This window comes from Alligator mississippiensis, chromosome 1 (genome assembly GCF_030867095.1).
Source record: "Alligator mississippiensis isolate rAllMis1 chromosome 1, rAllMis1, whole genome shotgun sequence".
Classification (NCBI taxonomy): Eukaryota; Metazoa; Chordata; order Crocodylia; family Alligatoridae; genus Alligator; species Alligator mississippiensis.
In genome coordinates, this window is record NC_081824.1 from 213,458,926 (window position 1) to 213,472,364 (window position 13,439).

Consider the following 13,439-nt stretch of genomic DNA (forward strand, 5'->3'; position numbering starts at 1 on the left):
GGGATGAGGTCTCCCTTCTTCTCTCTGGGGTGATGTCTCTCACCACCTACAGAGGTATTTCTTTTTGGCCCTTTCAGTTTTGCCTTTGCATTGGTATCAGCATGGGTGCCCTGATGATGACGTTCATTGCCACTACAGGAGCTGGTGCCACTCTTATTAATACCATTACTAAATTGGTAGCTGCCTTCAGGGCTGCTGACGGCATAGTGCTGGGCTCATCAGTATCAGTGTAAATAGTGATATTTCAAAGGAATTTTTTGCCTATCTCTTCTTTGGTGTACAGCTAGACCTGGGTGTGGTGTCTGCTTAGAGGGGCACTTCTTGAGGACAACTTTCTGCTTTTCTTGGAGAGGGAGACCTCCTCCATGTTTAGAGATAGGTATCACCGGATAAAGTAGGTATTCTTTCAGCTGTGTGCCCCTTGATTTGGAAGTCCTTGAGATCAAGCACTAGCAGACATGGCTCTTCTCCAGATAGAAGAGGCATCAACTCTACCCACTGATGAAGGCCAGTCAAGTAGGGGTTAGAAACCACCACAGCAGTTGGCATGATGCACTCTGCCATCTCTGTTGTGTTTATGATTAGTTTTCCAAGTTGTGTCTTGCTGTCTTGGGTGATGAGACGGATGTGAGGGAGGTCTATGACCTCTTACGGGAGCACATGTAGGTGCAAGACACCTACACAGCCCCAGTGGACACTGATGATTTTTTTTTTTAAAGAAAAAGTAATCTCATGGGTAGAAAGCACATGTACGCCTACATTGGGCTGCACTGTGCCATGCACCAAAAGAAGTGTGGTAAAATTTCATGCCTTGCTAATGGATGCAAGACTCTTAGCATTCTCACTTGTTTAAATGACACTAGACATTTCAACATGGACAATAGCATTATCTCAGTAATTAACCTGCAGTTTTGACTGTTTCTAGGCACAGCAAAATACCATGTGCTCAAGCCTTTTTCTTCTGTTTAACATTTCAACACTAGACACTTTGTATCTTAATCATGGCTATGCTCTGTTGTTCCTTTTTTGCTTTTAACTCCTCCCTAAATTAGACTGACTGCGCCTCGTCTTTCACCAGAAGGGCAGTACAGGAATTCTCTGTGGGAGGTGTGGTCATTTCACAATATAGATTAAGCTAGTGACATTTACCTGAAGATTTCCAAGTGTCATACAAAGGCAGGTGAGCCTTGTTAGCCCTATATCAGGTAGGGAACCTAAGCTACAGAGAGGTTAAGGCCCACATTTTCAGTGCAGACCATCTGGAGTCTGATTTTAGAGGCAGGTGATTAGCAGCTTTTGAGGTCTGGCCCTGCTCACATCAAGCTGGACCCCTCCCCCTGCCACAAACTATGGCAGTCCTAATTACTACAGACTTCTGAAAATCTGGCTCTAAATAGCTTGCTCAGGGCCACACAGCTAGAATAGGATTAGGTACGGAAGATGGCTCTCAGGACTTCCAGGCCCCTTATCTAATTAAAGATGGGCTGGAACCCAAATGCAACACCCAACACTTAGGAAATGTCAGGAGGTCACCCCGGCCCTGGAAGCTGTGTAGTTCCACTGGATCTGAATTTCCACACTCATCCCCACCTGTCTCCAGTCACTAAGACTGGACTGACGAAGAGGGGCTGGTGATCAGAAATACACCCAATCACCTCCTTTAGAAAGTAGCTAAATCTATTTAAAATACTTGAGCTTTTTTCTGGCTCTGTGACAGTAAGATGTCTGGGAGGTGATTGGCAACAATTTTCTGTGTGTACCTTGCAGTTTCAGGGAAGTGTTTCCTCATTGTTTGGATTCACAGTGAGCAAAGAATGTACAGGTGATGGTGTATGTATAAGAGCTTATATTCCCATCCGAAGGCAAACATTCTCACTGAGATCCCCGGTCTCCATTTGCTCGGAGAATAGGCCACGTCTGTTCCTTTTTGGCACAGCTTGTCTTGCGCTATGGGGCAAAACAAGTCCTCAGCTTTGTGGCGGAGGAGGTCACGCTGGCAGGAGAAGCTGTGCAGTCCAACTACGCAAGAGAGGGCTGGGTTTTGGGTGTGCACCCCTTGAGTGGCACAGAGCCCAGCATTGTGAGGAATCCCTCTGATGCAATGTGCAAAAGGCAGATGAGGAAACAGGGAAGTCAGGCTGGAAGAGCAGCAGGGTGAAAGGGGGGACATGCTGGTACATTAAAGATATTACAGCCACTGGGCGCCACAGCCACCCCCACAGCTTGAAATGCAAAGCTGTATCTTGCACAGGCGTTGTGGGGAAGGTCCCTTTCTTCCCTCTGGTCCTCAGTGGAATTGTTCAGACCAAAGCCCCAGCTAGGGCAAGGTGCTGGATCCTATGTGTATATGCAGTTTAGTCCTCTGCTATTCACAGTAACAATCTCTAAAGCATAAGCATAGTTCCCTGGTCAGTACCGATACTAGCCATTCTACCATGCCATTTCTGTGATTTCTTTAATGAAACAGCCTTCTTTACGATCAGTTGGACAAAAAGAAATGTTTTTGATTCTCCAAGGGCAGATTTCCAAGATCTTAGATTACTGATGCAAGAACTTTGAATACATAGAATGATATTTTAACAGAACAGAAAAACAATGTATTTTTTTAACTGGAACAGAACCATTCGCATCCAGCACAGAATGCTGAAATATGCATGTAGCGTTCGGTAGAAACATTTACATGAATAGGATACATTAATAGGATGATTATATGATTAAGCACTAAAAATTCAAGACACATCAAAGTTAATAGTGTATGTATAGCTTTAAAATGTTATTCCACTGTGAAAAATGATGTCTTACCAGGACTGCTTCCTTGAGAACTATGAAACATTGTCAGAGCTATTCATTTTAGTGACAAAAATAAATTTTCCCGTCTACTGGTCTATCAGGAGCCTGCACAACTGTGAGAGAAGAGCAGGAATTTCTTTTTGCCTGTGTATCAAACAATTATCTTCCAAGTTTTCAGTGAGTTCCTGCTATGCATACTTCTTGAGATCAGTGGCATTGCAGAGATGTCACTAAGGGCATCATTTGAAGACAATGGGATTGCCCAGATTACATTGGACAACTGCAATTTATTTTGCAAAACCTTCACCAAAGGTGCCTGTATGCATGAAGGGAAGAACTCAGCCTGGCTGTCATTTTCCCAGGTTGAACTTGCAAAAAGAATAGTGGGGGAGGGGATAGGACATATGTTTTTGCCGATATATTTGCTCTGGAGACACTGAATGATGAGGAGTAGAGCCCCACAACAAACAGTTGCTTTTCAGAACAAAAATGAATTTTAACTTTTCTCTAGCATATTAAATTATGTTCAGTTACATTATCACATATTTTTCACATACCGTGTCATGTGATTTATCTGCAACCTTATATACATGTACATGACACGGTATGTGAAAAAATATGACATGGTATGTGAAAAATATGTGATAGTCTAATTAGACATAATGATGTATAATGTCCTATTTTGTTTCTTTTCTGTTTACAATTATTTCACTGTGATGGTCCAGTATCTTAATGCCGGAACTTCCCTCCTTCCTTTATACAGAATCGGAATAATTGTGGGCTGTACAGGTTTCTTGTAGCCAGCCCCAATCCTTCTTTAGGGGCAATTCAAGGGATGAGAGAACTGGTTATGAAGTTAACTGAGGTGTACACATATGCAGAGAGCACTTACCTTTGCTGCAAACATAGGTATCCTCTGTTAAGACACAGACTGCCAGCTATTTCTCTACACTATAGATGTGGGACCAGCTTAAAGAGGGCAGCGCAATCTTAAGGAGGCAGCTGGGCTAGAGACAGAAGTTACGCATAGAGGTGTACTGATACATCGGTCCAATATCGAATTGGTACCAATATAAAAAAACCTGGCTGTATTGGATATCAGATCAACGGGGCCAATAATTTGGCTGATAAATACCCGTGCTGTGCGCAGGCGCAGCGCAGCACTCAGGCAGCAAGCAGCACAGCTGGCAGCATGGAGAGCTGCCTCCAGCTGGTAAGTTCAGTGTGGTAGAAAGGGAGGTGGAAGGGAAGGGTTGTGTGTGGGGTGGAATAGATCAGTGCCCCTCGTGGCGAGGGAGGGGGCAGGGACAGGGGTAGGCACTGCCCAGCTGAGGTGGGGGGCAGAGCCATGGGTTGGTGGGGGAGGCAGCTCCTGCTGCTGCTTGCACCCAGGGAGGGCAGCGGGTGGGGGGGCATGTGCCCCACGAATCTGCACAGGGCAGGGTGGCTGCAGTTGGGGCTGCACAGGGCTCTTCTCAGTGGGGGTTGAGCTTGGAGCAGGTGCCAGCGGCACTGGGAGGATGCTGCATCCACCCCAAATTTTGCTATTGCTCTGCTCCCAGCAACACTGTTGCTAGCCGCCTGGCACAGCCCTGGCTCAACACCCTGCCTCCATTCACACACCGGGAAGAGCTGGGGCTGCATTGGGTGGCTGGCGGTGACGGCGTTAGGAATGGAGCAGTGGTGAAATTTGGGGTGGATGCAGCATCCTCCCAGTGCTGCTGGTGCCCACTCCGAGCCCAGGCCCCACTGAGAAGAGCCCAGTGCAGCCCTGGCTGCAGCCTGCCCCACCCTGTGCAGATCCAGGGGGCACGCCCCCCCCCTGGGGTGCAGGCAGTGGTGGGAGCCACCTCCCCCCCCATAAGCCACAGTTCAGGCCTCCCCCCACCCTGCCTGGACAGTGCCCATCTCTGCCCCCTCCCTCACCACAGGGGCGTTGATCTTCCCCTCTCCCCCATGCCCCTTCCTTCTCTCTTCCCCTTCCATCACACCGGACTTACCAGTTGGAGGCATTTGTATCGGAAATTGGATCGGTATTGGCCGATATGCTTCCTTAAATAGCAGCTATCAGTATCAACCCCAATAATCTCTATTGGTGCACCCCTTGTTACACATAAATCAGTTTATGTGATCAGAAACTGGCTTAAACCTGCAACAGAACAGAAGTTCATTGCACATAAATCAGTTTCAACATGGCTGAAACTGGTTTAAGACAAACCTGTTTGAATGTAGTATCAGGCTTAACTGATTTGGGTCAAACTGGTTTCTGAAACTTCTGTCTCAGACCCCTTCCTGGTTCAAGTTAAATCACAGTCCCCCAGTATCCCAGCATGCTTTGTAGCCCTGGGCTGGGCTGGGCTGTCTGCTCCAGAGAGCAGAGCTGGCCCTGCTCCTCTGCTGCTTAACTCAAGCAGTGAGGGCTGGCTGACAAGGGCAGGGGAGGTGGGGCCAGCCTAGCTGGGGAAACAGCCACCCCCAGGCAAACCTCTGGCTGGGGCCAGGGAGTGGGGTTAAATACCCCTTCCCCAACTCAAACTTACTGCTGGCTGTGACTGTGGACTACAAATCCCAGAGGCACCTGGAAGCAGGAAGAGGAAGTGATGAACAACCCTGCAGAGTCCTGCTGCTGTAATTCTGGACTGCAAATCCTAGAGACCTTGGAGGCAGCAGGAAGAGGAAATGAACACACAGAGAGCCGTGCTCTAGCACCCCCCAGCTTCTGGCATGAGCCACTGCAGATATATGGTTAACATTCCTGAATCAAAGGTAAATGTCTGTTCACTTCTCTTTCAATTTAATCTGTGCAGCTTAGACTAACCTGCAAAGACTGAATCCATTCAGCCTCGGGCTTTTTGACTCTCTGTACCTAGCCCTGGAGATTTCCTTTGGTACAAAGCTATTATAGCCAACTCTGTTATCGGCTACTAGCATGAATGACTGGTGACTCCTGAGACTGGGAGGGGCACAATTTGTGGGTGGCAGGGTTGGCGGCAGGGTGGCGAGCAGCAACCACTCACAGAAGCCATCAGAGGCAGGGGAGGGGTGGTGATGGTGAGTGGCGACTGTCTGCAGAAGCCGGCATTGGTGTTGGCAGTGGCCAGTCTTGGGGGGAGGGGGGAAGGGGGCATGTGCCCCCCCCTCCACCCATGAGTTGCCTATGGCTACTAGGCATTGACTGTATCTCACTCATCAAGAATGAGCTGGGCCATGCTGAAGTCTGGAGAATGTGTGGTTCTAGCACAGTGTTCTTTGGTGATCCTGGATGGGTTAAACAGTTCCTAGAGAGATAGTCCAGTCAGCACAAATTTGATATTTATAACAGAAAGGTGTGCTTTCATACTGTCCTGGAGGGAAGCCATTTTCTGCTCAGTTTTTTGCTTTGTTTTTTTTTTTTGTACCAAGGCCAAGCAGTGGGCATTGCATATTCTAAGCAACTGTAAACACAAACTGTTCTGTAGCTGTAATGACAGTGGTGCCTGAAGTGATCGCTGCCATATTCTATTTTAACAAAAATTAAGTGACTGTGATGCTCCTGCAAGACCAACAGAAGACCTCCACATACTCAGGGATTTGCTATAGCACAGATGGTACTAGTACCCCAAGCATATTGCAGCACAAAGGTACATCAAACCACCTGGGGGTGAGGAGAGCCAATTTAGCACTCCACTTCTCTTCAGCTGTTGGCATAACTGCTAAAACTGAGCACAGGGAGACTAAGTAGCTGGAAGCTGGTTGATTCTGTGAGATGGACATGGCTCAGATCAACTGCTCATTCTTGCTTAAATGGCCATTGCAAATCTCAGTCACTACTGAGCTGAGCTAGATTCAAGCCATGCAAATATGGGCCCCTTTCTAGAAGAATATATAGAATTTCCATTGACTTCAGTAGGACTCCTGCATGCGGGCTCTATTACATCAAGCTGCAAAACAGAGTAGTATAAGGCAGAAAAAAAGAAGAAAGAAGGATTTTACCTGCTCTGTACGCACGTCTCCAAAATTCCCTTTAAAAGACAAGATCTCAATGTTATTACAATCTACTGAACTTGCAGGAAAACACAAACAAACATAGCGTAGTAAACTTAACCTTTTTACCTTCTTTGTAGCGTACAGCTATTTCATATCCTGTTCTATGATGGATGGATGAATTAAAGTGGTTAACATATTTGAGCATTTGCGATATACATATGCAGTTTCATATGCTACCAAAATATAAAAACATAGATTTTGCAGAAAGCACCACAGGAGATACCAAGCTAACGACAGAGCCAACTCCGTGCATAATCATGGATAATTATATGAGGAACTAGGTATCCCATATACCTACCCGAGCTAGCTTGGAGGGCGCTGGTAGAATTTAGCAGAGGTAAATTCTACCAAGGACCTCTTGGTGGGCTGACTACCTGGCCATCTACCAAGGGCCCACCTAGGTTTTGCAGCCGGTGATGAACTGCAATGGTGACAGTGCTAGCAGTACCTGTGCTAACTAGTTTAAAGTTAGACAGGTATGTCTACATGAGCTGCAGTCACCCCTTTGACTGCAGTGTAAACATACCCAGAAAGAGGGTAGCATATGCTAAAATTGGTTCTGGTAACACAGCACTTTGAAATTATCTCTTTGAAAATGTGATATGATACTTGAGCATGGCAAAAAGTGTATATCGCTACCTTGCCGTGTATACTTAAGAATATTTGTAAAAGGGGCTTGATAGGATGGTCACTACTATGGCTTCCTCATGTTCAAATATTCTGCCAGTTTGCTATATTGGCAAATATTCTGCCAATTCTTTATATTATTATTGTTATTATTATTTTGACAAGTGTATAACATAGAGTCCTTTTTCTTGTCAAGTATTTGTTTAGTTCTGAATATCCTTGCAGAAACAGCATTACTTATTATTTTATAAACACTGACTTCAATGGAATTAAGTTGGTTGATATTTCAGAATGTGACCCTATATACAAAATAATAAAACAGTGGCTGTAATAAGAGTAATTAATAATAAATCATGTTATTAGTAGGATGTGGCACCTTTCTTCCAAAGGATCATAAATAGTTTTGCAAAAAAGCGGAAACTAAGTAAAAGAGCAGTTAGATGACTTAATCAAGGTCTCACAAGTTCGCAGTAATGTCAGGAACAGAACTCAAGCTCCCTGCCTCCTGTTTTCTGCTCTTAGTGCTACATCCTGGTGTCTTATTGTCCTGCCATCACATAGAAACCGCATGTGATTTGTTAGATTAGCTTATTTTTCTCCCTGTTCAAGAATTCTTCTCACCCCAGTTTACAGCTTCTTTCTGTTGTGCGAACCTGAAAGTCCTGGTAACTTGTTAGCTTACCTGCTAGATTCCAGGGCAAGGATTTGTCCATTAGAGAGGCAGCAGAGATGTCCATTCCCAGCTCCTTCTTTCTGTTGTCTGTCTGTCTGCAGATAATAGATCTTTATAGACAAAAAGCGGTGGGAGGGGAGGAATGACAATTGCAAGGGGGAGAGGGTCACATAATAGCAAAGCCATTTTGTTTGTTTATATCTTTTCAAGTGTATAGCAGTCTATGTAATTCACTGTTTTCAAACTGTAGCTCTTTTCTACCAGATGCCACTCTGTTTGTTGACTGAGTGTTACTGTGAAAACTCTCTTGCCCTTGCAATCGTTCTGTGGCAGCTCTGTCAGTCAAAGATGTGGTGGAGGGTTCTTGTCTTTCAAGCGATTAAGGATTTTGTTAAACAGAACAATCTGATGATCTGTTGGGTGCAACCTTACACACAAGAGGAATGTTTCACATTGAAACAGTTCTGAGAAAAGGCAGTCAGTCAGATGCCAAATGTGATGGATGGCCAGGACTCTGTTGTCTACTTTTGCCTACACTCAAACCCCTCCAAAACAGTATTGAGATACAAGTTGTGATCTACTCTTCCTTGTTCAAGGAAGGAGTACCAGCACAATGTGGAATGTACAAATGAATTATTCATTTTCCTTATTCTTCATTAGTCTTCTGTTACCCAATAGTATATGTAGTCAATATGCCCCCCATTTACATGTTATATCTATTATGCAGGTACCTTGTTAACTGTGCAATAAATTTAAACTGGCTACATGTGCAAATTAACTATGGCACCTTTAAAAAGGTCCAACCAGCTGTAAAGTTATTGCTTGAAAATGATGTAATAACTTCATAGCTGGTTTCCATGCAGTTTTAATTTGCATGTATAGGCAGTCTGTGGCTGGGAGTTGCTGTGAACTCCCAGCTGTGGGGGCTCTCCATGCAGTGACTAGGAGATTGCAGCTGCTGTGATCTCCTGGCCGTTGCGATCTCCCAGCAGTGGGGTGCTCCATGCACCTCCACATGTGATGCAGCCAGGACCAAGAGTCCCGTCAGCTGCAGGACTCTCAGCCCTGCTACACGTGGTCCCTGTTGGAGCTTGCTTTTTGCCGGTGCAGGGGGAGCTCAAGGTCTAATGCACGCTCCTACAATCATGCCTCTTGCCATGCATGCGCAGCTTGGCAGGGGGCATAATTGTGTGCATCGTGCATTAGATCCCATTGCACCTTTACCTGCATGTGTAAAGGGGGCTTCAGTTTTCCAAGGCAGGGGAATCAAGATTTCTAATTATATCTTGTGCTGTGTCAGCATGCCTAGCTGCAACCCTCACACTGCCAAGAGTTCAGTCAAGTCGGTCTGAGTTTTGCCTGCAGGAAGGGAAGAGCAGAATGTGAAAAAGAAAAAAGCTGTTGAGCATGCCTGGTTTGATTTCCCTTGGTTTTTCATTCTGGCATTCAATCCACCACTTCTGGGATGTGGCCACATCTACTCTTGCACTACACTGTGTAAAGGTACAATTGCACCTCATGCCATTTTTTAAAAAGTTTGTTAATAGATTATCAAGTGCCGCTTTTAGTTTTGACAGAAGTAAATTATGAGAACAAAAATGTGAATGCTTTCATGTCACACACTAATTTGTTAACAGCTACAGCACACAATCTCATTTGGCTTTGATAATACAAATAATACATTCCAGACATAAAAAGCCCTTTATTACTGACAAGAATGTAAATAATTAAAGCAAGAGCTTAGACTTTCCCTGTGCCTTTGTCTTCCTACTCTCAGTACAGTGAAGGTTATGCAAGCAGCTGTGAATCCATAAAGCAACTTTAAAGCAACCCTGCTCCTCATCAGCTTTCCCTGAGCCATATTAAAGCTGTAATAATGCAACTGCTCCATCACGCTAAGCTTTATTGGCTCAGCCAAAGAAACTTAAGAAACTTCATTGGAGACCAGATTAGGTTGGTTACAAAATGGAGAGATTCTTTTGCTCTCCGACCCCATTATCTTTTCCATAGTATCTTGATCAGCTTTCTTACACATAGCCCTGGATTCTGTGGAGATCTGTAAATTGCTTTTTTGGCTGCCAAATTGCTGTAACCCTTCTATTTTTATGTTTTAAAAGAGCTTAAAACTGTCCATCCTCTTTGGATGTGTCTTTAAATTGGCCAGTGCTGGGAGGATTTCATATATATCCTAAGGCTTAGAAGAAGATGTTGCTTCTACTGAGCTTCTAGTTTTATAGTCAACAGACATGAAAAGCCCAGTAGGGATAAAAGGAACTTAACCAGTTCTATCTAATACATATAAATCTACCTAAGAGCTCAACGAACTAGAAGTACTCAGTGCGCTGTTTATCTCAGTCTAAGATGCAGAGAATGGTTCTTTTGCACATATGCCACATATACCCTTTCAGTGCCAAGTTAATATGAATTAAAAGACTGTGATGAGTAAACAAGGTTAGGCAGGGCTGGGCCAACTTGAATCAATGTAAAATAATTGTCAGGTTTTTCTGTCAGCAATGACAGTTTGTTTTGGCTCCACGGTCTCAGAGTTATAGATTATAAAATGTTTTCAGCAGAGCAGTTGCCAGATACTTTGTTTATTCTCCTTGTTTTGCAAATACTGAGAATTTCCATCAATTGCACACATAGTTCATATGACAAAGCCAGGGTTGTTTTTTTTCCAAACCTTTTTTTTCCCCTCCTGCAAATAATCAAATAAGCTAACATAATAATATGTTAATAATCTAATTTAATCTAGAGGACCTTTGTATAAAATCAGAAGGCCATAAAGTGCCCATACTATATAACAAATCACTGGTAATAAGAGTTAATTTTATATTTTCAAACGGCTGCATACACATTAATTAATTAATTAATCCACCCAACATCACTTTGAAGTTGGTGACTGTTATTATCTCAGTTTTACAGACGTAGAAATGAAGAGAAATGTGCCCAGGGCCACACATAATTGCCCTATTTAGCATTCTCGGTGCACCCAAAACGCCCATTGCCTTCAGTGGAAAGTTTTGATTGCCCAAAAAGCAAAGAACCGGGCCAGTAGTGACACAGCCAGGATTAGATCTGTGGTGTTCCTGGTTTCCAGTTCCACAATCACTTTACTACATTCTGCTTCAAACACCACATTTATGACAATGCACTAGAAGCACACAGATGCTATTTAGGTAGAGCAGTTACTTTCATTAGTTGGGAACACATAGTAAAATTCTTTTCTTACCCACTTCAATGTTTGCAAACTGGCTCTACCTCCTTTTTAATGGGAGTTTTTGTAAAAGACAATTAACAGTGTAAGAATCCCCATAAATGCTGCAAAAGTGATGCATTTTGATTTTGTTTCCTTGGCTACAAAAGACAACATTCACGGACTGGATGGATAGTGAATGTGTTCAAATAAAGTTTTTCCTTTAAATGACATGCTGGCAACAGCTAGGTATTTCAAAGGAAACAATTAAGGACTGTTCTTACTGTGCTAAACCCCCCCCAACCAAACAGATAAATATGAAAGACTGTCATGAGGCCCTATCTTAATTTTTTCTTGGTTTGGGACTGTACAACATGCTCAAGTTATTTAAACATTTTTTTCCTGTTTTTAGTATAAAATCTTACAGGGGACTAAAAATAATGTATATTTTAAAAGCATCTAAGTAGTACAAAGTGGCTGCATCTACATGTGCGGTAGACTACACAGTTCTTACTGCATGTGTAGTACTGCATAAGCAAGTACTAAATAACTGTGGAGTAACCGGCATTACTGTGCAGTACAGTCACTGCCTGGTTTTTGCTTAACGCTACTGCTCAGTATCAATGAGCTACCGCACACACAGTAGCTCGTTACTACTGTGCAGTATTGTTGCCGCACGGTTAGTACCAGGCACCACTACTGCCCAGTAGGAACAAGATATGGCACAGTAGCTTGTTGCTACTGTGCCTTAGCATCTCATGTAGATGTGCCCAATAAGTGCTTGTGCAGTAGCTTATTGCTTACAGTACATTTTTTTTGCATTATACCTTATATGAGTTGCTTTAAAACAATACACTGAGTAACAAAAGGCTAGGGCTGTTTTTTTAGTATCTAACATATATACATTTGGGGGGGAAAAATCCCAACCATATTCAAAATGAAAACATAATAAATTGGAAAAAAGAATACGGGAAGAAGGGGGAGAAGGATGACAGTCTGCAGTAACAGAGGAGGAAGAGGAGACAGATATAACTGGACTGCATTCTGTGAACAAGGCCATGGAAATTATCAGCTGCCCAGCTGATTCAGCCAGAAATAAGCTGACACACAGAAGTCAATACCTTTTCTTTTATGCAGTGCGAAGTCATGGAAGGGTTCAAATAAGTTATCCTCTTCCCATGGATAGCAACAACAAGTCCAGAGAAAAAAAACAGTTTGGCTATAAAGTTTACCATGACCGCTAAAACAAAAGGATGACAGTAAAAGGTTAAAAAAAGCACCTGGAGCTGAGACTCATAAAAATCATCTGTAGCCCCAGCTTGTTTAATTTGTGATACAAAGATCAAAAATGCAAAATAAATAAAAAAAATGTGTAGGGCATCACTCTGTGTGAGCAGTTGGTGTTTGTGCAAACTGGGGTAAATCGTGTAAGAATCAGCTCTGAGTACTGATGAGAAACCTGACCTGTTTTAGACCTACCTTAAAATATTAGGATTTATTTTATTTTTTTTACAAGTTGAGTGATTAACTTGGCTCAGGTCACAGTTGGATTCTGGTTTCTAACTTCTAAACTAAGAGACAGCCTAGCCGTTGCCTAGAATAATGTCCCGGCTAGAAAGAGCCTGAATCTGGCAGCCTGTTCTACAAATGCTCTTTTTCTTGCTCCTCTCTTATTATTCAGTGTCAAACAAAGGACATGTTTAAAACAAAAGCTAATTAATTATTTGGGGGCTAATGTTCTAGTTATATTGTTGTTCTTGTTACATGATATGAGCAAGGGAAAGCTGAATATTTAGATGTGATTTTTATCTCTTTTATGGCCTGATTCAAATACTGTTCAGGTGGATGGGAGGTTTTTCATTGACTTTAATGGGTTTTGGATTAGGCCCTTATACTCAGGAGGAGAGAGAGCTCATGGGTATACAGTTTACTCTGTCAGAAAGAGCTCTCTTAGTCAACCATGTTAGTGCTGTTCTTAGCTTAGAAAATCATGGGGATTCCACTGAGCTTGTGGCACTCATATGAAATCAAGTGAAAAAAAAATCCCATAGTGTCTTCCTTCTTTGCTTTTGTCCATATCTTAGGCATGTTTTGCACAGTGATCAAACTGGAGCAACAAAGCAGAAT

At 43.3% G+C, this 13,439-nt stretch overlaps 1 protein-coding gene across 2 annotated transcripts in view; it reads right to left on the reverse strand.

Annotated features, from left to right (window-relative positions):
* Positions 1–13,439, reverse strand: part of WDPCP (WD repeat containing planar cell polarity effector) — a 292,599-nt gene that overhangs the window by 4,241 nt on the left and 274,919 nt on the right. Inside the window, exons 17-18 of one of the 2 annotated variants that reach the window (XM_014595109.3) lie at positions 8,126–8,211; positions 6,763–6,791 (exon numbers count right to left, since the gene is read on the reverse strand). In XM_014595109.3, the coding sequence (XP_014450595.1) occupies positions 6,763–6,791; positions 8,126–8,211 (115 nt within the window). Of the gene's footprint in view, positions 1–6,762; positions 6,792–8,125; positions 8,227–13,439 lie in introns of both variants that reach the window. The other variant, XM_019500762.2, reaches the window with a different exon arrangement.